General features: G+C 31.3%; 1 protein-coding gene across 14 annotated transcripts in view; it reads right to left on the bottom strand.

Annotated features, from left to right (window-relative positions):
* Positions 1–9240: 9240 nt before the first annotated feature.
* The window catches only part of LOC145297516 (ubiquitin carboxyl-terminal hydrolase 9X-like), a 292030-nt gene continuing 274338 nt past the window's right edge, over positions 9241–26932 (bottom strand). For 8 of the 14 annotated variants that reach the window (XM_080143416.1, XM_080143424.1, XM_080143421.1 and 5 more), the window contains 9 exons: positions 26491–26664; positions 22389–22550; positions 22208–22279; positions 21308–21416; positions 19314–19422; positions 17478–17571; positions 17179–17255; positions 14438–14507; positions 11183–12156 (listed from right to left, as the gene is read on the bottom strand). In XM_080143416.1, the coding sequence (XP_079999542.1) occupies positions 11656–12156; positions 14438–14507; positions 17179–17255; positions 17478–17571; positions 19314–19422; positions 21308–21416; positions 22208–22279; positions 22389–22550; positions 26491–26664 (1368 nt within the window). In that variant the 3' untranslated portion in view covers positions 11183–11655. Of the gene's footprint in view, positions 9492–11182; positions 12157–14437; positions 14508–17178; positions 17256–17477; positions 17572–19313; positions 19423–21307; positions 21417–22207; positions 22280–22388; positions 22551–26490; positions 26665–26932 lie in introns of those variants that run through there. The other 6 variants (XM_080143419.1, XM_080143425.1, XM_080143427.1 and 3 more) reach the window with 3 other exon arrangements.

Below are 26932 nucleotides of genomic sequence, written 5' to 3'. Positions count from 1 at the left end.
CTGTGATAATTTCAGCAAAAGTGTGATAACAGGTCAGAAAAAAAAAAAAACAAAAAAAAAAACACGGTTGTGTGGATGATATTCCAATGTCCCAGATAGCAGAGCAGTATGACAAGATGGGGTTTCAACCCATTACTTGTCTCATTGAAGAGATAGGCGTTAGAAAGGGCATCCAACCAGAAAACTTTTTGCTTCAAACTATAGCTATACTAAGTCAGCATACTGAACAGACATCCAAGCAGCCACCAAAAGCCAGTCTTGTGCAAGCTATAGAACCCCATCTCTAACTTGATAAGAAAAAGAGACAGTCATAATAATATAGCAGTTGGATTATCAACATGCTTAACAGATTTTGTTGTCAACTTTGGTTCATTTCTGTTAAGCATCAATAGACTGATAACGTTAATTTATATGCGATTCTTATGGAAATGGGCTGGATGTAAACACAATTTTTTTTTTTCAAACTTCTTGACGTAATTGAAATTTTAAATTATAATCTACATAAATAAAACAGATATACATGTGTGTGTAAATATGTAACCAATAATCTTTTTAATTAGTACTGGTCATATAACAATGAAATTAACAGGAACTAATAGTAATCATATACCAAGGATGTTTTATGAGTAAAATCTTTGAATAGATGAATAATGCATATATAGGCAAGTTGAAATGCAAACTGTTCATTTCAACTTGCTGACTTATTTGTACTTTCTGCGCATTAATTTCAAGTCATTTAATATTAAATCTCTCTTACCCATCTCTCAATAGTAACATCCGTAGGGAATTCAGCTGGAATGCTAAATATTTTGGTTTCGATTCTAGCTGATCGCACCCAAGTCATTTTTTTTTTAATTTTTGAAATTGCTATGAATTAGGTACAATATAATATTCAATAGAGAATTGGCTCTACAACAATGAATACAAAATCTCCATGAATTAAATATATTTACAGTATATTTAACAACCCAGCAAGCCCCACCACCACGCCTTTAAAAAATATAGTTCCGCTTTCACCAGCCATGGATAAATATACAAAAATTCAAACACAGACAGAATAGTTTCAAACTGTTTTGTTAAAGATTCAAGTCTTCCATAACACTTGATAAGAGGCAACATGACAAATCTCAATCTTACACGAATCCAGCTCTCGTACTGCTACTTCACATTAAGTGTGAGAAATTTTCAGAATTATTTTGTCTGTTCTTCTATCGGTTATTTCTTTGTTGAGTATTGAAGAGAGGGGAGGAATGAGGGAGTCTATTCAGCCATTAAATTTGTAACCAAATCATAAAACAGGAAACTGCGCAGTTTACATTTTGATATGGTCACACTGAATTTGCTGTAATTCGCATAAAACTATATTTTATTTTAACTTTACAATTGCAAACAGTTGGAAAGATAACACCTGCACTTTTATATATCTGCTAATGGGGGTACCCGGCGCTGCCTGGCTGGAGGAAAGCACAAAGATTAAGTGAATGGCTTCTACGTGATAGGGGGGAAAAAAGACAGAGACAGAGAGAAAAAGGTGGATAATTAGTTTTCCACGCTAACCATTAAGCCAAACAGGATGTTAAACTGAAATAAAAAATTAAAAAAAAAAAAAAAAAAATTTTTTTTTAAATTAAAAGAGGTGTGATCGAACTCGAAAACCTAGGGTAATTAGTCTTCCTCGCTAACTATTGGGCCAAAGAAGATAGTGCTAATTAAGTTAAGAATCATAGATAGGGGTCGCCACGCATGTGCAAAAATGAACGTTGCTTTTAAAAACTGGCCACTAAGGCTAGTCAATCAAAAAGAGGAATGACTTTTGAAAATATCAGTGAAAAAAAGCAACCCCTTGTGGAAAACTGCCCAGTTGAGGGTGAAAGAAAATGTTTTTAACCAATTCGATATTTTTCGTTCAAAGGGTCGAGCTTCCAAATCATACAAATCTCATGAAAATCCGTCGCCTCTGTCAAAAGTTTTAGGCAAACGTATATACATTTAAACAGACACGTGAGATTTATATTATAGATAGCATTGGGAGGGGGGGGGGTTAAACAATGAAAAAGGGTATTTTTTTCATTTATAGATTTTGTTAATCTTTCAAATCAGTTAAATTAAGATAGGGCTGTTCATTTAGTAAGTAACATAACAGGATCTATATTAAAAACAAAGTTGGTTACATGAAATTTCATACAAAAATAAAATTCTCAATCTATCTATATAATTATAAAACTCAAATGACCTTGTGACGAGTGATGTAACCCACTTTCCGGTTTACGACATCCGGTTGCGCATGCACGCGTAAACCTTAACATTTAGACAATTGGACAGAGTTATCCCCCTTACACTAAATATACCATAAAACTAATGCGGTCCTTTATAATTAGGGGGGTGTGATTAAAATTTTTTCTTCCAATTTTTTAAAGTCGGCTGCTTACATTCTTATTGCCAATTTTCCAGTAGCTGATTAACCTTACCATAGCTTGTATTTTATCTGCACATGCCAAACAGAAATCCAGATCGGTAAATGCACACGTTCCTATTACATTAGTGTTTTCTGTTTTTTAAACAGCAAATACTTGAATCTATTCGGTTATATTTTTTTTACACATTTAAATCCATTTTTTTTTTTTTTTAGCATATTTAATATTTTAAATTCTTCCTAAGTTGTTAAACAAAGCTGTAAAATAAAGTCGTCAGCGTTCGATTCGTAGGAAAATTATGTTTAATTTTCGATTTTTGAGCGATTATTCGGAAAAATAAGTAATTTTACACGATTAGGAAAGATTTTTTTTTTCATGTTTGAGTAAACCGTCCGGATGCCATTAATCGGGAAATATGTTTCTATATAATTAGAAAAAGAAATTACAACACTAATATATATATATATATATATATATATATATATATTTATTCAATAAATGTTTTGGTTTTCAAATATTTTTGTGTTCGGAAAAATATCTTGTTTGTTACTTATTTGCTGACGTATTTGATCAAGAATAAATTGCAGTTATCTCCCCACCACCACTATTGCCACTGCCCGTATACCGCAGAATTGCCGAAAATAAAATAAATTAAAACAAAACATTTTAAGTTAAATAAAAGATGTAATGTTTTCTCACTTATCTATTAAAAGTAACGTGATTAGAACAAAATGTTTTCGATAAAAATCACTCGATCTGTTAGGGTTTCTAAATATGCTTTTGTTCTAAAAAAAATGTCGAGCGTTTTGTTTATGTGGTAGAAATGAACAAATCGCAAAACGGGGTAAACATGATTTTGTTCCATACATTAAAAATGTCAACCACATTTTTTGTTGTCAAGATTATTTTAAAAAAAGGAAAACAAATGTTTTTATAAGTAATAAATTCTAACTATTTTTACTTACAAAACATAAATCATTTAAGGAACAAAATATGTTAATGCAAAACTAACTTGTCTGTATTTGAAAATAAAAATAATGACCAATTGGTGCTACGGTCCTGACATTATAGCCGCATTTTTGTATTGCAAAAGTCTAGCTCTGCTAGAAAACTGCGGCCACTGTCAAAAAAAAAAAAAAAAAAACTATTTTCTTTACGTCACAAGTGTCACGCTCATACATGAATTCCATAGCTAATATAACATACTGACCCAACAGGTCACAGGTAGTCTGGTATTATATAAAAGTCACTTTGTGGGTGTGTGAAAGATTTCTTTCCTTATAGGTTCTGAAACAGTTGAGCCTATCTTTTGCAAGCCGACTATGGAACTTTCTTGCACAGATTCAATCAAGAAATAAGAACAATTTGAGAAAATAAAAAAAAAGCTAGCAGTTCAGCCCGGCTTTGTCTGGGCCCTATATACTGTTCATAACTTTATGTGCATATATATTAAAAAAATTTGACTCATGTCCAAGTAACCTACATCTAAAAATTCATGTGTTTAGACCCAAAATTGGTGGAGGAGTTTAGTAGACTCTACAATGATCAACTCTTTCAACAAATTTTCGCCAAAAACTAGTTAAAAAGCTTGCTGCATGTCTGAATACACTTTATGTAAAATTTCAAATGTTTAGACCAAAAATTGGCCGAGTAATTTGGTAGAGACCGCAGAGGTCCAATTTTTTTAAATTTGACCCCTTAAAATTTGTTTTGGGCTCAAATAAAATTAAAAAGTTGGATCCATGTCCAAGTAATATACATCTAAATGTTCAAGTGTTTAGACCCAAAATTGGTTTGGTAGAGTTTTCAAAGATCAAATCGTTGAACTTTGACCCCTTGACAGCCAAATTTCTGGCCGAAAACCTATTAAAAAGATTTTTCCAAATCTCAATACTCCTTATGTTAAATTTGGAGTCTGTAGACTGAAAACTAACTGAGTAGTTTGGTAGGGAAACGTACACACACATAATTTCACTTTTATAGATATATTTGTGCATGCATACAAGAACACTAAGTTGACTTATGTCGGGCAAGTTCCAATTGTTTTCAATGTTAACCTCTGCACAGCTATTTTACTGGTTACAGACCCAGTTTGCAGTTTGAAAAAAATAGGAGACACAAACATAAGTTTTATATATTGGATTAGAATTTATCTTTTAACTATATAAACATCATATCTCACGTATCGTAATCTTATATATCATAAGATTACATGTCTTGTCCAGAATTCCACCTAGTTAAAAAAAAAAAGCAAAAACAAATCTGTATGATGTACATACCTGTGGCAAAACAAAAAATATATTCCAAAAATCATGTAAATTGATCAAGTGCTGCTATTTTTTTATAAAGAAAGTCATTTTTAAACAATTAATGAGAATTTGTAGGCTTTACAACATAAATTTCGTAAGTTTGAATCAAGTTATTTCCCTTTATTTTTTATGATTGTTTTCAAAATGGCAGACAAGATAGCCACTCTTCTGTTACTAATAAAATCTTATTTGCTTATCTACAAATAAAACCACTTGATCAGGTTAAGTAATTTTTGGAATACGATATTTTCATTTCATCATGGCTACATACATAAATGTTTTGTTGTTTGTTTTTTTTAATATACGGAGAATTCTGGAGAAGAACCAAGGTTATAATAAACAGACCACAAGTTAATGGGGGAAAAATATCATTTAGTCTTGAAGAGAGCTAAGTCCAAGTGTTGGCAACCTATAGCCACATCAAGTCATTTGACCAGCCCATGAGCCTGATTACCAATGACTATTTTTAACACGACATACAAAGCTTTCAAATTTAACAAAACACCTGCTTTTATCTTTGTCTGATCCACCCACAAGTATTTGAATACTATGACTGCAAAAACACAATCAAAACCCAATCACCTCGATTTTTGTGTATAATAGAAAAAATAAACGTAAAACACAAAAATCCAATTTTACCAATTTGGCCCACGAGGTTGAATTAGTTGTCGATCCCTGGCTTAGGTTAATGTTACGAAAAATAATGTTATTTTTTTAAATTATCAATAAAGTTCTTTTATATATTAAAGTTAAAAAAAAAAAAAAAAAAAAAAAAAACTATGTTCTTTGCAAACCCAAATTTACTCTGTACAAATTTACTCATTCTGAATTCCATTAATTGGGACTAAATTTCTTTATGACACCTCAACCATTTTTAGGTTATTCTGTGCCATACAGTCTACTTATAGAGTAGTCATTTGGTAAGTTCAAAGTTATTTAATGAAAAAGAAAAAAATTAATGGAGTTTTAAGCATAACTGTCAAGAATAAACGCTTTGTTTGTTGAAAAATCAAATTGCTAACGTGATAATGGGAGGACAGAGAAATAGTCTTGATGGAAGCAGAGAAAGAAAAAAAACGATCAAAACAATTTAATAAGTCTAATTTAATAGACATTTCGTATTTGTCTGAAGCCGAATCTATACTTCTAGTTGTACGGTTTTTAAATGCTTAATTCGGGAAGTTAGTGTAGTATCTGTATGTGGTTAGAACACCATTTTCCCCAGACATTACTTCCTCTAAACTCAACACATTAGATATACAAGCAAAAATAGTCTTTCACTGTCACATATTTCTGCTAGTAAATCAACTAAATTTTGAAACAAATGTGATGCAGAAGAAATAGGCGATGCAAGATTGGCAAATAAAAACTTAGCATTGATATAAAAAATGTTCAGCGATATTTTACTATAATACTAAAATAAAATTCAAATAAAAATCTGTACAAAACTTATATATTTTATTATATATCAATTTGATTACTTATTTTTAACTATGAAGATTGTTCCAAAAATAAATCCTCTTAATTATTTTATTTTTCACTCAAAATGTTGAAGAGCTACGAAGACGGGAGTAGTACCATTTAAACAAGCAACCTTGTGCTCTCAAATTCATTTTTCTACATAGTCACCACCATTCTCAATGCACTTTTGCCAAGAATCCAATGATGCATATCTGCTTCTCATTATACATCCTTCACAGGGATTACTTTCTTAGAGTCTCACACTGTCAATATCTGCAGCAAGAGATGAAACTTCTGGGTTATGAATGTGTAACATAACAATGCAATTTACGATCCACTGGAAAAGGAAAAAAAAATATAGAAGAGATTACTTTTGGAACGCTTCTAGTAAAACAGGAAGTCTGGTTTAGTAAGTGGAACATTTTTATGACTGCAAATAACTGACACTGTTTTTGATAGACTACAAGTCACCTGTTCTACATCACTGAAATAAAAACAAAAAATAAGGAAAGAGAAAAGAACACTAATTAAAAAAAAAAAGAAATTAATGGAGATTACTATTAACATCCTTGTTATTTAAAACCGTGAATACATCTGCAAGATACTATTTCCATCATTTCTTGATTTTCATCATTGCTTTAAATATTAGTAACATTTAATAGGTCTACTGTTACAATTTTAATTTAACACTTTGTTATGAATAAAATAATTTTAACAAATACATTTTAATTTGAAAATTTATTTCCTCACACCTGTCATTAAAAAAAAAAAAAAAAACAGAAAACGTCCACTTTCTCAATGTTTAAGTGAAAAAGAAAAGCTTGTTAGATATGGAATGTGACAATTTCGGTCTGACACAAAATTTCCAGTATTTATGTGTACCTTTTTAGAACTTTCCGGTATTAATCTCAACCCTACCTAGCTTGTACGATTTTAGTATTGAATATGGAATTAGATGCAAATTGGTGTTGCTTTTGTTTGCAAGCGTTTTGACACATTTAACAATGAAACTTCAAAAATATCAATTGTGATGTTAGAACAGAAAAAAGTGGTGATTATCGATAGAATAAAGCACATTTTCTTAAAAAAAAAAAAGAAAAAATCTGGTTCTTGTCCAGATTTCACCCTATATTAAAAAATCAAAATAAAAAAAAATCTGTACAATGTATATAGGCAGGATGGAACAAAAATATTATACTCCAAAAATCATGTAAACAATCCATAACAAAATGGGGGGGGGGGTAACTCGACAATTCAAACTTTTAAAATTTATGTTGCAATGTCTACAAATTCCATCATTCACTTAAAAATGGGAATCTTTATGAAAATAAAACTACTTTCTCAAATTATAGAATTTTTTAAATATATTTTTGTTTCATCATGGACGCATACATTATACAGATTTTTCTTTATTTTTGTTTTTAATAGAGGGGGAGTTCTGGACAAGAATTCATTATTTAATCGGACTGATTTTTAACGAAATCCAGTATTAACTTGTTCGACCATTTTTCTTAGTTACAAGCCATAAGCAAATGTTTTCTCAAACTATTAAACCATAAATTGTTTAACGAACTGTTGCATGGGAGTTCCATCTTAATAAAAGTGAAACCATTGTAAACTAACTTCTTTTTTTAAAACTTACTTTCAATAGACACTTAGGTTACAAAAAGTACCTTAATTCTACTAATGTTTGGATGATTAATCGGAAAAAATCAGAACATTTTTGTAGTATCAGAAAAATTGGTGCATTTTTCTGTTGCCAAAAACAATTTTTTTTTTTTTTCTCATTTGTTTTGTTGAAAATCAAATTTTTGCATTATTGGTATTAATGATAAAATACTGATTTTAGATTACCAGTAAAATTAAAATCTGCATATCCATCACCATAAGTGCATTTTTACATTTGCGAAAATATGCACTCGACAAATTTTTACGGTAGTATGAAAAATAAATAACTTTATAGCTAAACATTTACAAAAATAGAACTATAAAATAAAAAAAAAAATGGAATCAGTAATTTACAACAGAATCGGTAATTGTATCAGAAATGAGCAAAATATTGGAATCATTCTATCACTGCTCTGGACATACAAAATGGACAACAGTGACTTGTTCTAAGTTGATTTTGATGAAACTTCAAATCATCTTCCAAATTCCAACTCTGGATGTAGCACATCAAAAATGTTCCCACTAGTTTGGTCATTTCAAGCACAATGGTGAGTGGATAAACAAAGCCTGCATTATGGAAGTTTGATGACTTCTCTGGCATTGGCCACCTACACAAGATCTGGGTTGCAACTATCAAGGAGGACTTTAAGGCTTGGCAACTTCAATGGATCAAACTAAATGGCGAACAGATGTCCCTAAAAAGCAGACTTGTGCAAGCCATGGAAACCTGTCTACATTGGAAAGTCAATCTTTTAAACAAAATCAGAACCATAAAGTGAAAGAATTTTCATGTGGGATTTTTTTTTAGTTAAAAAACAAACTTGTGGCAAGAGAGAAAATGCTTGGATGAGAGAAAAAAATGCTATCAATTATGTATTGCTCAGAAGTGTATATGAATTACAAAAATTAAATTAATAGTTGTTGATAAAAGTAGAGGAAATAATTATGATATAAATATACACAAATTCCTTTTATTAATCCTAAGTTCTTTTTTTTGCCTCATTTTTGTTTAAGGAGTTTAATTATCTTAAATGATACCCCACTCCCCACCGTTTTCCAATTTGAAACCAACTGGCAGTTTTCTTGAGCTTAAAGTCAGCAGACAAACCTAGCAGAAAAGAGCAAGGAAATTAAAAAGAAAAAAAAAGCACAATAAAATAAAAAACAATAACAAAAATTAATTAAATAGTCATTTAAAAGAAAAGAGGATATCAATAATAATAATTATCTCTGAAAGCTGAAGCCAACCCAAATACAGAGAGTAGTCAAAAAATGTGTTTATCACCATGAACAGAGTTAGGGTACAGTATTGCATAAATACTCAACATTTGATTTGCCGTTTTAAAATAAAGGGGGGTGGGGGCGCAAGATGAAGTGCACATTCATAATCAAGTCCAACTGTTTTATTATCCAAATCTTAAATAAAAGGACCTCAACCTGTAACAAGCAAACAGTTTATTACAAGGTATTATTATCATAGATATGCACAATGTACAACTTGAGCCATACTCCTCCTCCTCAACACTTATTAAGTCATTTCTTTCTCCATTTTGTTTTTTTTTTTGTTTTGTTTTCTCCTGTACTTGAAGTCAAAGAATATATTTTATCAGGTCATTGAAATGTTCTGCTTCATGTTTTCCTGTAAAAAAAAAAAAAATTATGGATGGAAAAATGGGATTTAAAAAGGGACCTTTTCTTTGCAGACAAAATGACCATGAAAAATTGACTAGGAAATAGAACAAAGAATTTTTTCTTTTAATTAAGCAGATAAAGGAATTAAGTTCAAGTAATTATGATTTTTTTTTTTTTTTTTTTTATTTTTTTTTTTTTTTTAAGTCTTGTAAGCCGATTTGGCATTTGTGCATTTTGGTTATTTTCAACATTTTTTTTTTGTAGAATTCCTTTCAAAATAGGAATATCAAATCAAGAAGACTATCTGAAAATGTAAAAAATTTTGCATAACTTTTTAGGTAAAAAAAAAAAAAATACACTCAAGCTAAGCAATACAATAAGAATTATCTGAACATTTATTAAAATAAAATAAAAAATTCTGAAGTGCCTTTTTTTCATTATAGAAGTTTAAATTTTATATTAAAAAAAAAAATCACACGCTTTCCAATAAGGACTATTCAAAGATAGAAATTTTAAGTTGTCACATAATGACAATTTTCTTCATTTCAGAATTTTCTTAATTTTATTTTAATTCAATAAATGTTCAGATAATGTTTTATTCTGTTATTGTATTACTTTAGTGTATTTTTTTTATCTAAGTTACACGAAACTTTGACATTTGCAGACATCGCCTTCTTGATTTGACTCCCACCATTATGAAAGGAGTTTTTAAAAAGTGAAATAAAAATATTATCTAAAATAACCAAAATACATAAGTGCTAGATTTTTTTTTCAGCATGTGTAAAAGAAAGGACAGCAAAAATTTTTTAAAAAGGCTATGGAAATGACAGGCAGCAGTTATAAAAAAAAAACACTTAAAAAAATTTTTAAAAGAAATATGCTTTAATTGAAATTTATTTATTTAGAACCTATAGGTTGACTTTCATTTCTATCCACATCCTTTTTTTTTTTTTCAACCTTTCCCACACCCATCTAGTACAAGATTAACTAGCCCCACTCCCACCTAAGTCAGACATAAATTTCCCATGTTAACCTACAAGATGGCGGGTGTGTTTTTTGTTTGTTTTATTTCCCTAAGAGCTTGTTCATCTCTACAAGTCTGCTTAATCAATTTTTTTTTTTATTATTATTATTAAAAAGCCTCACACATCACATGAAATGAACAAGAGGCCAAGGGAAAATAATGAGCTGAAAAAAGCACAAACTTTTTCTTCCTTACATAAAAAGAGATATCTTTAACATCTCAGTATTAAGAAAAAGATAACGTCTCCTTTAGTTTTCACTCATTATTATTTAACGAGAATAAATGTATTATATATGGGGAAACTTTGACAAATTTAATGGCCCCAAAACAGAACAGAACAGATTATCAATAATAATAATGACAAGGCCTAGTAAATAAAAGATCCCTCCTCATAAATATGTGTGTGGTAACCTGGCACTTTTCATTCTCAAGGCAACATATTGACGCAAAAGTTGGCAGGATGAGGATCCAGCATCTCCATCCTTTATTTCTTTTTTTAAATTATGTTTTTTTTTGTTTTTTATTTCACGTCAACATTCTATCAAAAGCAAATAAAAGAGGCAACTAACGTAACCATCAGTGCAAGAAACACTGACTACAAACGTTTCTCCTACATGGTAGTGAGTGGGGCAGAGGGGAGACAGTCATTTTTGTTGGCTTTATATATTTATTTATATATATATATATATACACACATATATATATAAATAATCTAAGTTTAGCAATAAATTCACCTCTTTATTTGGAATAAAGATGTGTAGTTTTTTGTTTTGTTTTAAATGTTTTGTATTTTAATATTTTCTGCATATGAAATTAATTTATAAAAAAGGACCTATTACCGCAAAGCAATGAAGCATGACCTCAGTACATATTCCCATCTGTGAAAGACAGACATGGCTGGATAAGTCAATACTGCTCAGTATTTACAGATTCATATACATCCAACTTAATACGGACTCAAAAAAGAAATACTCTTGATATAGCTATGTACAAGTGCATTGTTGATTCTGTGTTTTTGTTGTTTTCATCATTCTATCAAAGTCAACCAGACATTTGCTCCAGAATGGCAACTTTTGTCTAACGATCAAACATTCGTTTTCCATTAAAAAGAGTCTCGTTTCAAATATCACCAGCTAATCCATAACATTCATTCTGAGGGGCTCCGGTTGTCGTGAGTCGTTTCATCCTCCCCAGTGTCCGGGTTGTCTCCTTGTTGATTTAATTTGTTGTTTACTTGATTTGTTGGGGGTAGTCCAGTTGGCGAACTCTGCTGGACATTCACCTGATTGTTCTGTATATGCTGAGGGCGTTGTTGTTTCTGGAGCTGCGGAGGTGTAGGTGGGGCTTGCTGCGGAGGGCACTGCTGATCTAGAATCTGTGGAGATGAAGTACTAGATGTTGTCACCGATGTAGATGGGGGCTGCTGTGGGGGTGGCGGAGGTGGTTGCTGCTGAGTTGACGGTGGAGCTGGCGTTTGAGGGGCTTGGGTTGGAGGCACAGTCTGTGCTGAGGTCTGTGGCTGAGTTGGGGCCTGAGCTGGAGTCTGAGTCTGGGCTGGTGGTGGCTGAGTCTGGCCAGTATATACTGGAACCTGGTCATCAGGATGGGGACTCTCAGGCTCATCAGTCAGGTCAGCTTCCTCAGGCTCCTAAAATGGTAAAACAAAATTATAACAAATTTTCATTAAGAGAATGAGGAGGAGAGAGTTCACTTAGAGATTATTAAAGATTTTTAAATGACATTTTTCAATTTTTTTAACACTTAAAATAAATTTTTTCATAAAATTTTATTTTAAACAAAGATAACGAAATGTCTATCTTTAAGGATATTAATGTCCCATAACAAACGTGATTTCATACTCATAATATTAAGAGATAATGTATGAGACAAAAAGTAATAAAAATGAATATATTTTATAGAAATTTAAAAAGAAATCTTTTAGAGAAATAACAAAATTGAATAAAAATTTTAAATCTGATACAAATTAAAATCTGTCTGCTGCTTTGTGTATTAATGTGCATTATTATATATTTTATTGGAATCTTTCAAAATGAGTAATTTGCATATATTTTATTTATCTGTGGACTGTTATTGTTTCACCATGTTGGGCCAACTATTCCTCTGACCTTCTCCAAGTGATTAACCATGATGTGATAGGAACACTGAATCTCTTAACTGTATCCTCAGTAATTACTGAATAGTCGCTGAAACGTGGTGAAACAACTATGAAGATGAGGATATCAGTCCGCAAATAAATATAATGTGCATTAGTTTTTAAATTTACATTCATCAATGTAGAACTGAACAGTTTTATTTTGTCATGTCCTAAACAGTTGTTTTAACTGATATAATTTAATCACTGTTAGAATATTTTTTTGGAAAAACAAATTTAAAGTTTGGTTTTTTTTTTATATAAAGCTTAAATTTAATAATTAAAAAAAAAACAAATTTATGAACATGATTATATATTTAGTAAAATGTGTAAAAACCGCAAAGCAAAAATCAATTTACAAAAACTTACTGTGAAATGCTATTTTTTAAAGTAAAATATTACACAATTGTTAACAAAAAGATATAAGCAATGAAGGCATTCTAAAAGTTATGCCCTTGACCCACTTTCACTTGTCTCATTAAGCTGAAATTTTGCCGTTGCAATGATTTATATCTCTTGAGTTATGTGGCATGAACTAATTGTGATTTCTGATTTACAGGTGTTTGAACAGAGATAGGTGTGAAATAGAGCCTGTTGAGAATGATGCAGCAATACCAGATAGTTGTGTTGGTCAGGCCGTGGGTGGGGGTATCATCGTTGGTTGACACTGTAAAAAGTTCCAGACGGAGAGACAATAGGGTGTTTTCATTTTTGAAGATATTAAAAATGAGCTTTTCGATGATAAATGAATCAACAACCACCTGATTTATATTGAGAAAAGAATTTAAAGACAGTTTTGTTTGTTTTTGCTTGTATAACAAGTTTTGTTTTTGTAAGAAAGAAAATGACAAGCACATATCAAATGGAAGACATCCCAAATAGTTTCATAACTTATTTTTTGGGGGGGGGGAAGTAAAAGAAAGCGAAAATAGTAATTTCAGAAAAAGGAAGAGAAAGAGGGAAGGATTTCTGAAGAAAAAGCAAAAAAATAGAAGGTGAGAGGGAAAATTAGTCATGTCTATAAAAACAAAAGACTCGGCTAGAGTGTGTCTTTTCCCCTTGAGCGAATCAGAGTATGTGACTCTGCCCTGTTGTGCTTTTTCCTATTCCCGACTGACAAGATACAGATCTCCACTCTTGAATTTGAAGAATCCAAAAGTTAGTTTTGAAATCCCCAAATGTGAAAAAATATTTGAATTTTGATTTCAGTTAATCCTGCATTCTGATAAAAATTGGTTTACCTGAATACAGAGAGGCCCCAAATCATTTAACGTTTCTTGCACGAACTATATATGGATTTGGTTTATGTAATTATTTTTGTTTATAAGAAAATGATCTCCAATGTTTTCATTAATTGCTGATTGCATGTTTATTAGAGAAGAACTCAATTTTTTCAGATCTTTCCTGATACCCAAGCTGCAGCTGGGAAAGGCAACATATCAAACATCACTAGAACACCTGCAAGGGAAAAACTCAATCACAAAGCCCGGCAAGTGACCAGTCAACATATTATGGTATTGCCACGACTTAGGATCATGCGCATTTGGTGTGTTCAGAGCATTAGAGCGGTAAATTCCTGTGACCAGTGAGTTAAAAGTGTAGCCATTGGGACTTAGGGTTGATACAGTCTGGCCTAGCAGTGCATATGACACAAAAAAATCAATTAACTTCTGAAAATAAACTATTTTATAAAATAATAAAAGTACTAAAAAAAATTTAAAGACAAAATGAAACGGAAAACAAATTCAGGAATAGATAAGTTAAAAAAACAACTTACCTCTTCAGGACACAGCTCACAAGCTCTAGCTAATGTAGTTCGTGCACTTTGAGATCGTTCAAGGAAATAACTATAAAGGAAATTAAAGTACAAATATTAAAACGTACAAATATTAAAACGTACAAATATTAAAACGTACAAATATTAAAACGTACAAATATTAAAACGTACAAATATTAAAAAATACAAATATTAAAAGAAAAAAGTGTATTCCCTAAATGGTGTTATCAATTGATTCCAACATTTTTTCAGATTTTAAAGAATCCTTCATTAGAGATTCATCAAGTTGAAATGCCATTTTAGCAATATTTAGTTCTTTGTTATTAATTATGCATCCATTTCAACATTTAATGTCGCAAGTTGAAGATTATGACAAGTCATATTCGGCAGATGTCAAAACCGCCCCAAATTTTTTTTAAAAAATCTGACATTTCAACCAGTTTTGAAGAAAGTACATATTTTTTAAATTTTCAAATTAAATCAAAGTGAATACATAGTTTTTTTTTTTTTTTAAAGACTTATGAAGGCCCAGACACCACTCGAGGATAAGAGTTAAGGAGTTCACAGTAGTCAATAGGACAATATCGTAGTAATCCTTAATAGTAAAAATTTGGTAAACTGGATTACTTAAGGGGACAACTCATCAAGAACTTGTTTACGTTGGACTTACAGACGATCATATTGTAGTCAGCTGGAAAGCAGGGAAATGGAAGAGAGTTTCACAGGCGTGCAATTCTAAGAAAGAAGTTTTGTTCATGGAATTTACGTTTAAGTTTGGGCACAGATAAAGAGTGAGGAAAATCATTGATTGTGGTTTTAACTAGACGAATGTTTTTCGTGAAAGTTTGGCATGAGGGGGTGACCATAGATTGAAGCTCAGACAAGCACTTGCCATGAAAATAATGCTAAAGCACAGATAGGTTCACAACATATCTTCTGTGGAAAGAAGTCGCAAGGAAGAGAAAAAGACATCCCCCACTAGGCTACAAAGTCTATTTTAAACTGTCAATGTAGGATAGGCTGCTTCTATTGGCTCATACCCAGATGTGGCAAAAGTACGCTATCCTTGGATGTACTTAGCTCTTATACAGGTAGAGAATTGTATCAGCAGTGAGATATCTACTGGAGTGGCATAATGATCCCACCATTTTTCCAGCGATCTTGACAATGGATTTGATGTACGGGTTCCATTTCAGATTAAGAGTAAATATCACACCCAGAAGCTTGTCAAAACATGGAGCCTTCCCAAGACAAAAGCTATTCATTTTAATTGATACCAGACAGGGATCAGAGCTTTGATGATGTAAAGATAGAACCTTGGTTTTAGATGCATTAAAATTAACAATTACTTTCTCCATTTAGCAGAGAGAAAGAGAGAGAATCAGAGAGAACTTGGTCATTTATGGCCTTTGAAATGTTAGCATAAATGTCTACGAATGATCTTAGGATGTTATTTGTTATCAGGAAGACAGCTTTGTAAGTATGGGAGCTAGTTCTGGTTGAAGCCTTTTCAGCAATATAATTGGAATGCCGTCAGGGGCAGTTGCTTTACTGGAATCAAGGTTTTTGATTAGTTTGGCAAAATCACACACAGATATTTGTACATCACATAGTATGTTTTAAGACACGGGAGGAAATACGGGGGTTTGGCGGCCCTGATTGCATAGGGCAGAATTAGCTGCAAAGTTCTTCGCAAAGATTTTGCCTTTGTCCGATGCGGACAAGATTACCTCAGGTCCATTGATGATAGTTGAGATAGTACACATGCTTCTGTTCAGGATTCTGTTTGTTATTTACCAAAACTGGTAGGAACCAAACCGCTGCCCGGCCACTTTGGACTTGACTGAGCATACAACTCTCACATTCCTTATTACACTTTTACAGTGGCTGTTGGCAGTCGTGAAGGCAGCTTTAGTCTCTGTATTACTTTGAAAGCATTGGAAAAAGTGATTTCTGTGCGCAATGGCAGCAGCACATTCTGGAGAGAGAACTACAGCTGGCTGTTAGGTTTTTACTGGAATTTTTTTACAAGGTATGAAGTAGTTTATACCTATAATTAACCATTCCGTCAGATCTGATACTATAGAGGACACCTTTTTTAAATATGAAATGCGGAGGTAAATTTGCTCAACCATAGAGTATCAAAATACTGTACAATGGAGAGGTACATATGAGGATTTATTACATTTTGTTTTTATCTTAACTGCGATAACGGAGTGGTCGAAAGATCCCAGTGGAGACAGAATAGAAGATGAACATAGCTCATGGCAAGTTATAAGAAAAAGGTCTAAGAGACTTGCATTACTGACCGTCAGTGTCAGGCGCACGAGTAGGTTCGTGAACAATCTGAGTGAGGTCATAAACAATAGAGAAATCGTGACAGAACCTTCAGGTCTTGTTTGAGTGGTCTAACCAGTTCACATTGAAGTCTCTACAGACGTGAATGTTAGTCAAAGGATGAGCAGACAGGATGTGGTCAATTTTCCTAAATATACTCTTAGAGATAATAACTCTGCTGTTGTGGGGGTGATAGAGGGCAATTATAAATGCAGTGGTGTGAGCAAGTGCAACCCAAAAGCACAGAGCAATTTAGGGTCTTCTCTCAAGATGTCCCTACCACATGGAAAGCCATCTCTAATATACACACATTCTATGCCCATGGCGATCTTGAGGGCGAGATTAGTTATCGGTAAACATTGATGAACTATTTTAAGAAGCCGATAAATACATCTAAAACTTACCCATTGGATGTCTCATTCGACTGTGCTGGAGGGGACCAATTGTTGTAAGTATACTGAGCATTACCAGGATAAGCTCTCTGCAATAGAAACATAGTCAAGAATAAAACAAAGCTTGTGCAAAAATGCAATCCAGAAAAGACAGAAAAAAAAAAACAAACTGGACATGAAGTGTTCATAATCATAATGAATATAACCCCCCCCCACACAAAAAAAAAAAAACAGCATTTTAAGATTAAAATATTTATACACTTATTTTTGTGTTTAATATTTCACATGAAAAAACATTTAATATAACTAACCCGCTCAAGTTCATCATTGAGCCACTCCACTGCCCAAGACCACTTGCGTTTCAGGTCCCCATTACTTTGTAACATCTGCGATGCAGGAACACAGCTAGGAGAAAAGGGAAACAATCATCTTCAGAAGTTAAACAATAACTGAAACAAAGTGGTCATTCTGAAAAAATTAAATAATTTTGTTGAAAAACAAAAGTATCTACATAATGTTGGTTCTGTAGAAGAAAAAAAATCTCACGCGTAGCATTTATTTTTTTTGTTTTTTTTAACTGACAAGATCGTTAATTTAAATATTAGTATTATAAGTTGATAATGTCTTTTCATTTGACAACAAAAGTTTACATAATGTGCCCAAACAAGTCATATCTCTTATTTGTAAAATAATTTCCTTAAAAGAATTATATGGAAAGAGAATGAAATAAAATTTCCAATGACAATTTCATACACGGAATATTTTTATATTCCAAGATTAAAATTAAAACAATAAGAAAATGGTCAAAATTAACAACAGCAGAAAGTTTTTTGAGTGTTTAAATTTCATAAGTTTCATTTTGATTCAAATGGGAAATGTTAAATTTTGATTTTGTTAAATTTCACAGCCTATTTAAAATTAAATGACAAATTCTGTGAACTTCTATGATCAATAGAAGCAGAATTATGAGTGAATTTCAAAACCGATACGATATACTGACTGATATTAATTTTCATATAACTAGCTTTGGAATTATTTTTATGTATATGTAAATATTTGATCATTTTTTAAAGCATTTGTTCTGTAGAATTATAAGAACATGACTATGCTGAATTTGTAAACAAGGTACTGTAAGCTATTTGTAATAGTAGTAACAGTAGTTTCTCACTTTTTGTCCTCTTTTTTCTTTTTGAATATTAATATCCTAGAAATATGTTTGCTATCATGGAGGATTTTAATTATTTCTTATTCGCTTAATACAAATTATGCTAACTTCTTACAAGAATTTTGTCCAAATTATTTTGAGGTTTAAGTGAGGTTCCTGTTCCATATTGGATAACCTGTGACCATTCAAGTTATAAATTATCTTCCTTGCATCTTCAAACAAGTGGATAATATGTTAAGAATAGACTAATAATGCACAGTTTTAAAAACTCAAATTTACATATTTTATAATTCATGGTTTACATATAACATAAGACAAGACATTTTATATAAGAGTACCAATTTTATTAATAGCTTTAAAAATAAAGAAATGGTGGAAAAATTACTGAATTCCTTAGAATGATAAAATCTGTATTCTGGCCCACATTTTTTTGTTGTTGTAAGAATTATTAAAGAAAAATATTCAATGTAATGTAAAACACAAATTTCAATACTTGGAATTCTTATAACTTTTGAATCATTAATTGTATTTGCACAAGTTAAATGGTTTAGGGCTTTTACACAGCTCTATTCACACAAGTTGATAAAATAATTACTTAAGAAAAACAGTTGTAATTCTATAAAAATTATCTTTTTACCCTCTTCGATTTACCACCCCTCAGCATTTCTTAATAGAGAAAATATAAGAATCTTAGTTTTCTTCTTTGTTTATCTTGCCAAAACAGGATCCAAACTGATCAGAATAGATTAGTAGAGCCCAGAAAAAGAGTTTACATACAGCATTTGCCATTCCCTACTAGTCACTCATTCAGTACTGACTAGGCTCAATGTTGTTAAACTTTAAATTTATTATGACACTGGTTACTGTAAAATCAAAGTTTTAAACAAGTCATTTGGAATATTTTTAAAATCCCTGACGTTGTTTGAATGTCTCGTCTAAACAATAAAAGATGAAGTTGAGTAATAAATGTTGAAACACTTACTGCGTAAAAAGCAGAACCATCATCTTGATACACTGATATGCTCGTTTTTGATAGTGATTTTTAGAACGTTGAATTGTATCAAATAAACCGTCTCTGTCTTCAGGTATTCCTGCAAACAAAAACGACAAAATCTCAATTTAGAATTTTAAAACTTAATTTTTGTCTTTACTCCAGAAACTTGCTTGACAATTATTGTGGCCCTAGGAAAAGGCCATTAAAGAAGATGCAAACAGGGTTTTAGGTAGAAAGAATATATTGTACAAAAAAGTAGATCTAAGAAAGTTTAATATTTCTGATGGTTAGAAATTCTATAATCTTGCGTTAGGTTGTGATATTTCCCCCCATGAGAGTATTAATCTTATGATTTATATAATGACTATCAGAATTCAGTATGAGTGACACCCCCGCCCCTGATAACATCCCCACTCGCAAGGAGTACTTGATACATTTTTTTTTTTTTTTTGGTAGTTTTTAAAAGTATCCATTGATTGGATGATCCTTTTTTGTTGTGGTTTCAAAAGAATTTTTATTATTGGCTAACTTGAGCTTTAAACGCAGATACCAGGAAAGATTCACATTCAGTATAAAAAGAAATAAAGATTCAACATTTTTTAAAAATAAAGTCCACTATTTAAAAGCAGGTGCATTTCCACTAATATATCAAAAATTCCAGGAGAAACTCAGAAAAAAAACTTTATGCTCTCCACTGTTAGCAATAACAGAATAGCTAGATCTATTTGAAGATGTAAAACAATCATTTAAGGAAACTGATGTAGCCTTGGGCAAAAATGTCAGAACTGAAGTTTAAATGTTGAATCCCTGTATGAGGCCTCATATTTGAGAATCTGTTATTCTAGATATAGTCTGTTAAATATATAGCTAAATAAGCAGCTAGATAACACACACACACACTTAAATATAACCGTATAATGTTTCAGGATATGTTACACAAAAAAGTAAATACAAGAGGTTGTCAGTATTTCTGACTGTTAGTCTGTAGTTATGCATTAAGTTGCAATATTTTCCCCCACAAGAGTATTAATCTTAATGGTTAACAAAGTCCGTTGTGAATGAATGGGCAACTCACCATAACAGCAATCATGTTTATGCCAAGCACATCCAGTAAAATAATTGGAATAGAATGTCATAAAATGCAAAGATTATTCTTAATATTTCTAACAGCCTTAAAAGAATTCAAGTCACAAATATTTTCAATAATAATGAGAAAATAATTCCCAACAGAAATTTTATTTCTTTTATATTGAGGGATGTTGAATCGCATGTGGCTGTAATGTCTGAGTGAGAAGTCAAATGTTCTTCCCTGCTAGAATCCAGTAATCCTAAAAGGCAACACTTCATCTGGAGAGAGAGAATTTCAGTTTTTGCCCCAAATACCTCAGCCTCATGAAAAAAAAAAAAAAAAAAAAAAAAAAAATCTATATGATGTATTTATTTGTGACAAAATATCAGATTTCAAAAGTCACAAATTTATCAAGTAGTTTTATTTTTATAAAAATCATTTTGAAGTAATTAATGGAAATTTGTAGGCATTATAACAAATCTCGTAAATATGAATTCTCTCCCTTTGTTTGAGAAGAAAATGTTAAAATAGCGAGCGCAACCCTCATATCATAAAATTTGATTCTATTATTTAAAAATAAAACTGCTTGATCAACTTACATGAGTTTAGGAATATTTTCTCCATTTTTGTCATGGGTACATAGATCATACAAATTTTTATTTTGTTTTTTTAATATGGGGGAATTTTGGACAAGAGTTAAAATCTGAATATATGCAAATGGGGATGGTGACCATGGTTTAAGAAGCTATCTACCATGGCTAGGGTTGATATTCTTGTGTGATATTTTACAACACTAGTCTGTGCCACGTAGTGGCAAGATGCGCATGTGAGACGACAACAACAAAAGCAGATAAAATCCAATAGAATAAAAGACAGCATGATTTTATGAGATCCAAATACTAAAAGAAAATACCTTTTAGAGCATTGTGTATTCGATGATTTTGCCAGGAATCCTCCAACATAAGCATTTGAAAGAGTAAATCAAGATACGGTTTCAACTCATAAGTGTAAGAATATGCAACCTGGAAAAAAGAAAGGGGGGTAAATTTTTCAGGAAAAAAAAAAAAAATTTTGATGAGCTTTTAAGTGTTTATTACTTCAAGAAATTGAGATTTTTTTTTGTATTACGGCAACTCAGCCATATAGGTTATTTTGTGCCAGACAATGTTTTTATAAAATAAGCAATTTTACATTAAATTAATATAGAAAAGTGACCCCACACTTTTTAAAACTAATTTATTCATATTATTGAAATTATTTGTTTCCTGGGATTTTAACTTGTTTTTGTTTTCAGCATTCTCGAAAACCTATAATAGTGGTAATTTTAAAGGATTTTTTGTAGGTGAAAAGATACTGCACGTTTACCAATATTTCAACTATAGTCATTTGTTTTCATAGTTTTGCATATGAATTACAATATATCTGATATTTCCTCCCAAACCTCTGGCCTGGATGGAGGGAAGACTAAAACTTGCTATGGTTATAAATGATCTGAAATAACAGCAAGAAGAGACTTGATTCCAAATATTTATCATGTGCTCTCTTTAGTTTTCATACATAAAGTAAATTTCAGTGTATAAAGATTATCTGATCCAATCGTACCCTATTTCCAAAAAGAGGGGAGATATAACAAATGAAAAATATTTGGAATCAAGTCTCCCCTTGCTGTTATTTCAGATCATTTGAAACCATAACAGCAAGTTTCAGTCTCTCCATCAATGCCAGAGGTTTTGGGGAATATATAAATACATAAAGTTTAAAAAAAAAAATAAAAAAGAAATTTTGAGATAGCTCGTTACTTCCCCAAAATTACCTTGTGACATACCTGCCATAATAATTCACTTAGAACTGTTGAAGAAAAGTGTGGATTTTCCCAACTGCAAAACTGAAATGAAAAACATTAAGGATTTAATTATGTACTTCAAGAGAATGTGTGAATTGAAACTATTAGTACGAAAAGATGTTTTAGTGAAATACAAAGTGAAATCACTTACCCTTAACAATTTAGTAGTATCTTCAGAATTGTTGCAGTCTTCAATCACTTTCTTAACATAACTAGTTCTGTTGTATAATATATCGGCTACCTGAGCTTGAATTAGCATGAGAGGTGCGCCACATGTTGGATCGACATGAGGATTAGACAAAGGAGCTGAGGTCTGAAAAAGTCGTGCAATGAAAAATATTCAGTTCAAATAGAAATATTTCTTTACTTGAAATTTCAACCCAAATCACAATAGCTTAGCTTTTAATTAGATGGTAAAAATTAAAAACATCAAGATGTTGCTCAACAGCTTTTATTTCTGTAATAAACAAAGGATTACTTTTATTGGGGAGTTTTATTACTTTAAGATGTTGCTCAAGTCAGTATTTTTTTTTTTTTTTTTGGCTTATGAATTGATTTAAAGCTATTTAATGCTGGATTCAGTCATTTTAATAATTTGTTTTTAATTAAACAATATTTATCCGTGGAGTTTGCTTTTATTATTCATTTAGGATAAGTTATATTGCAGTTGTCAGTTTCATGTTTTGAGTGCATATTCTATTTAATCAATAGGTGAGACCTAACAGGTACTACTACTCCATGCCAGAACAGATCTGGGAGCAGTTATAACTAAGGGGTTTAATTCACACTCCTCAAAGCTTCCAAATTTCAACTTCGTCACCGAGTGAAGTTCAAACAAAATATTATAACCCGTTGCTTTCATGATTTTCTAAAACCAGGTTTCCATTCTCTTAAGTTGGCCTTAATGGAAAATAATGTTACTGTTGAGGGTGTAAAGTTCTTGTAACCTTCAGATCTGTATAAGGTATTTCAAAGTCATCCGGGGACCTATACAAACATGATTTTGTTGCAGAGTCAGCTTTGTCATTATCTGTTATTCCATGTAGTTAGGGATTCAGCAGAAGAGAATATTTCTAGATGCAAGTAAATAGTCAAGTTCAGGGATTTTCTAGTTATGTTTTAAGGATAATAATATAGAGAGCAAGTCTGAAAAAAATAATGAACTTTATATTTTTTGTTCTTTGAGATCATATTAAGTGACATATCTTTAAAAGCAGCTTCGGCAATTAAAGATGGACGTTTCTTTTGAAAACATTTTCTTGATAATTTCCTCTATTGTCTTTCCCGGATGTTATCACTGAAAATCGAAACCTTCAGATCTTTTGTCTAAGGTGCTAACAATTAACCTATTTTGACTTTCTCATAGAGCTTAAAACATAACCTTCAAAAATAGTTATAGCTTTGGTGTGACATCACAGATTTATGATTTAATTCAGGTTTCAAAACATGAATTCAAACACAAATGACAATTAAAAATAAATGAAATCAGCAAACATTAATAGGGTTGGAAATTATTTTATTTTACTTTATGTAATGGTGGTAAAAACAACTGAATATATATACTAGAATTTGGGTTGTACAGATCCATAATTTTAGTTTAATACAGATTTTTTTTTTTTTTTTACGTTTTAAATTTGCTCCTTTATTCTGTTGTATTTTTGATATCAAATATTCTAATTCAAATATAATATCTATATATACCTACAGAGTCGAATTTTTTCTCTATCTCTCTGACACTGATATTAAAGCTTTACCTTTTCTATTTAAAAATTATAAGAATGAACTTTTTAATATACTCAAGTCATGGATATGCAAGTGACTACATGAAGGTTAACTAATTTGCATATTCCTTTAGAAAACGAGTATTAATTATTTTTTTAAGTTTTATTATTAGATGATTGGTTTCATTTCACTATTACGCAGAATTTTTTTTTATGCAAGGTTTCTATGTTCTGCATAGAATTTAAGATGAAAACGTTCTGACACACACATTTATATACATAAAAGTGACCTTGTCGGTGTGTGTGAAAAGTCTACCAAATTACTATGAATATTATTAGAGTTGAAATTTGATAACATTTAGACATATAGCACACTTTCAACTTAGTTTTTACTTGGCAAAAATTGTTGCTGAAGTGTTAAAATTGAGAAAAAAAAAAAAACTGACCTTGGCAGTAGTCGACTAAAGCTGTTCGCATTAACAAATCCACATTCATAGGTTAAACAATGTTATTTTTTAAACTATTTATACGGATATAGATCTGACTTAAAAGCTGATAAATCAGGCTGGTTGGTTGGTTGTTTTATGGCATATCAACCCTTTTCAGGTTATTTAATGCCAAATCCAAAGATTTTGAAGAAAAATTTTTTTTAATAGAATATATTTGTTGTTTTCATGTCTGTTTCTATTTAACCCATAGTTGGGACCCTAACATGTACTACCACTCCGGGTCAGAGTGGACCTGGGAGCAATGGTAATTAAAGAGTGGCTCCACACTCCCCAAAGCCCCACAAGCTGGGGCCTCACCACTGGATATAGTTTAAGGTCATATCCAGGACCCCCATTGAGGGACTTTTACCCTGTGCAGGGGGGCAGTCGGCGTATTCTAATGCCCCACCGACAGGGTCGGAAATCAGGCTGGAGAGTTGTAGGTTTTGGTTTTAATTCTAGCTGATGGCACCTAAGTCACTTTTTTTTTTCTCTTACTTTTCTAAATTGCTACTATATATTGGATACAATATAATAATCGGAGAATCGACTATAATAATACAAAACCTGCATAAATTAAAATATATTAAGCTTATTTAAGACCAGGCAACACTGGACGGCCTGCTAGTAATACAAGTGTCATAAAAAAAAATGTTTTTAAATGAACAGAGGTGAAACATTAAGAAAAATATGTACTACTAATAATTTGGACATCAAGTTAATAAAACTATGTGTAGAATGAAAGATTTACAGCACAATATTAGGTCATTTTCAGTCATAATCATGTTCGATTTAATATCCATTTCACATGTTGGCACATGTTGGGCAGCTTTAAGAAATCAACTTAAAAACTAACCTATCTCTTTCTTTCAGATACAATTTTATCACCGTTTGCTGTAAACTGGATCTGCTGCCTCAACTGTTCTATATTGGATCCAAGAACTCTTATCCTTATCCTTTCAATATGGCCATACCATAAAAATGTTTTTCTGCAAACATCTCTATACTGTCAAGATTCCATCTTCTTGAGTCATCAGAACGAGGTCACAGACTCATATTACAAATGCATTATATCATTCTCATATTTTTTCCATGCAACACATGTCCTTAAACCTCACTAGCAAAGTTTCACTTCCATACATTATCACACAGTATACAGATACCTGATATTTAGTTGGCTAACAGTGCTATCATCAAGGTAAGAAAACTTTGAAAACCTCAATAGTTCCACAATCCAAATGTACTTTATCCATATCGCAGTTCTCATCCATCTCCATTGTCTTACAAGATATGCAAGAAGTGTAAGAACTTCGATATTGATAAAGTATATTTAGATTATGGAGCTATTGAGGTTTTCAAAATTTTCTTACCTTAGTGATACCACTTTAAACTATTGAGATTGTATTTATAAAATGAACAGTTTTCAACAGGAAACAAATGCAAACTTAAATTGCCATCGTCTTCAGACACATCCGAATATGTGGTCAAACAACAAGTAAAAGCAGGTTATTTTATAGTTGTTTCCAAATCTTGGAACAATAATTCTGACATTCCTATGTAAGAATGAAGCATGAAATTTGCAAGGTAACAATCTATTAGAATGTCAATGGCAGTAAACCTAATTTGATTACTGCATCATATTTCTTTTTGGCATTAAGAACTTTTAAAATTGGTCGAGCATTTTCAAACTATCATTTTTGAGGCACTATTAAAAGACAAAGTACATATGACACATTCAATCTAATTTAACTAATCTACAGGCTCAAGGTTTCTCAACACAAGATCTTTTAGTTATGAAAGTCTGAAATAGACAAAATGGTTCATTTAGCAGAAAAGGCAGTGAATTTTAAAAATCTTAAATATGAAAATAATTGGAAATGCAGGATCTAATAGTGATTTTAACAAATTTGATAAACAGTTCTGAAATTTTTGAGAATTATCAAGAGGGTTGGAGATAGGATCATTGATTTCAGATGGATTACTCCAATAGCATTTCTATTTTTACTCATAAAATAGAAAAGCTTGTCAAGAATCAATTACTTACACTAACAGATGACTGGCACTTTGCTGAAACATCACAGCAACGCGTTAGGTGAGAAACGACAGAGTAAAGTTTGCTCAAATCAGCATACTGGTATTTGATTGGAGGCCCAGGGCCTTCATCAAGGGCAACCAACATGAACAAAGCAGGAACATTTAATCTCAATAATTGCTGTTTCTGAAAGAAAAAAAAAAAAAAAAAAAAAAAAAAAAGTAATGTTTTTTTTTATGACTTAATAAAACTGATAGAATTTTTATTTTTCGTAATGACAATTTTTTTAAGCAATTAATAACTTGGATAATATTCATTTAAAATGAAAACAGATTAAAAAACATTGAACTTTTTCTTTAACTTTGGAAATTTTAATTGAGAGATTTTAAATGATTTTAATTTTTTTTTTTTTAATTCTAAAAAACACAAAACACGGATTTTCCTTAAATTACCA

This window comes from Euprymna scolopes, chromosome 18 (genome assembly GCF_053919585.1).
Source record: "Euprymna scolopes isolate OS-2025 chromosome 18, ASM5391958v1, whole genome shotgun sequence".
NCBI classification, from domain to species: domain Eukaryota; kingdom Metazoa; phylum Mollusca; class Cephalopoda; order Sepiida; family Sepiolidae; genus Euprymna; species Euprymna scolopes.
Note: the sequence above shows the minus strand (reverse complement) of the source record. Positions and strands in the feature narration are given on the sequence as shown.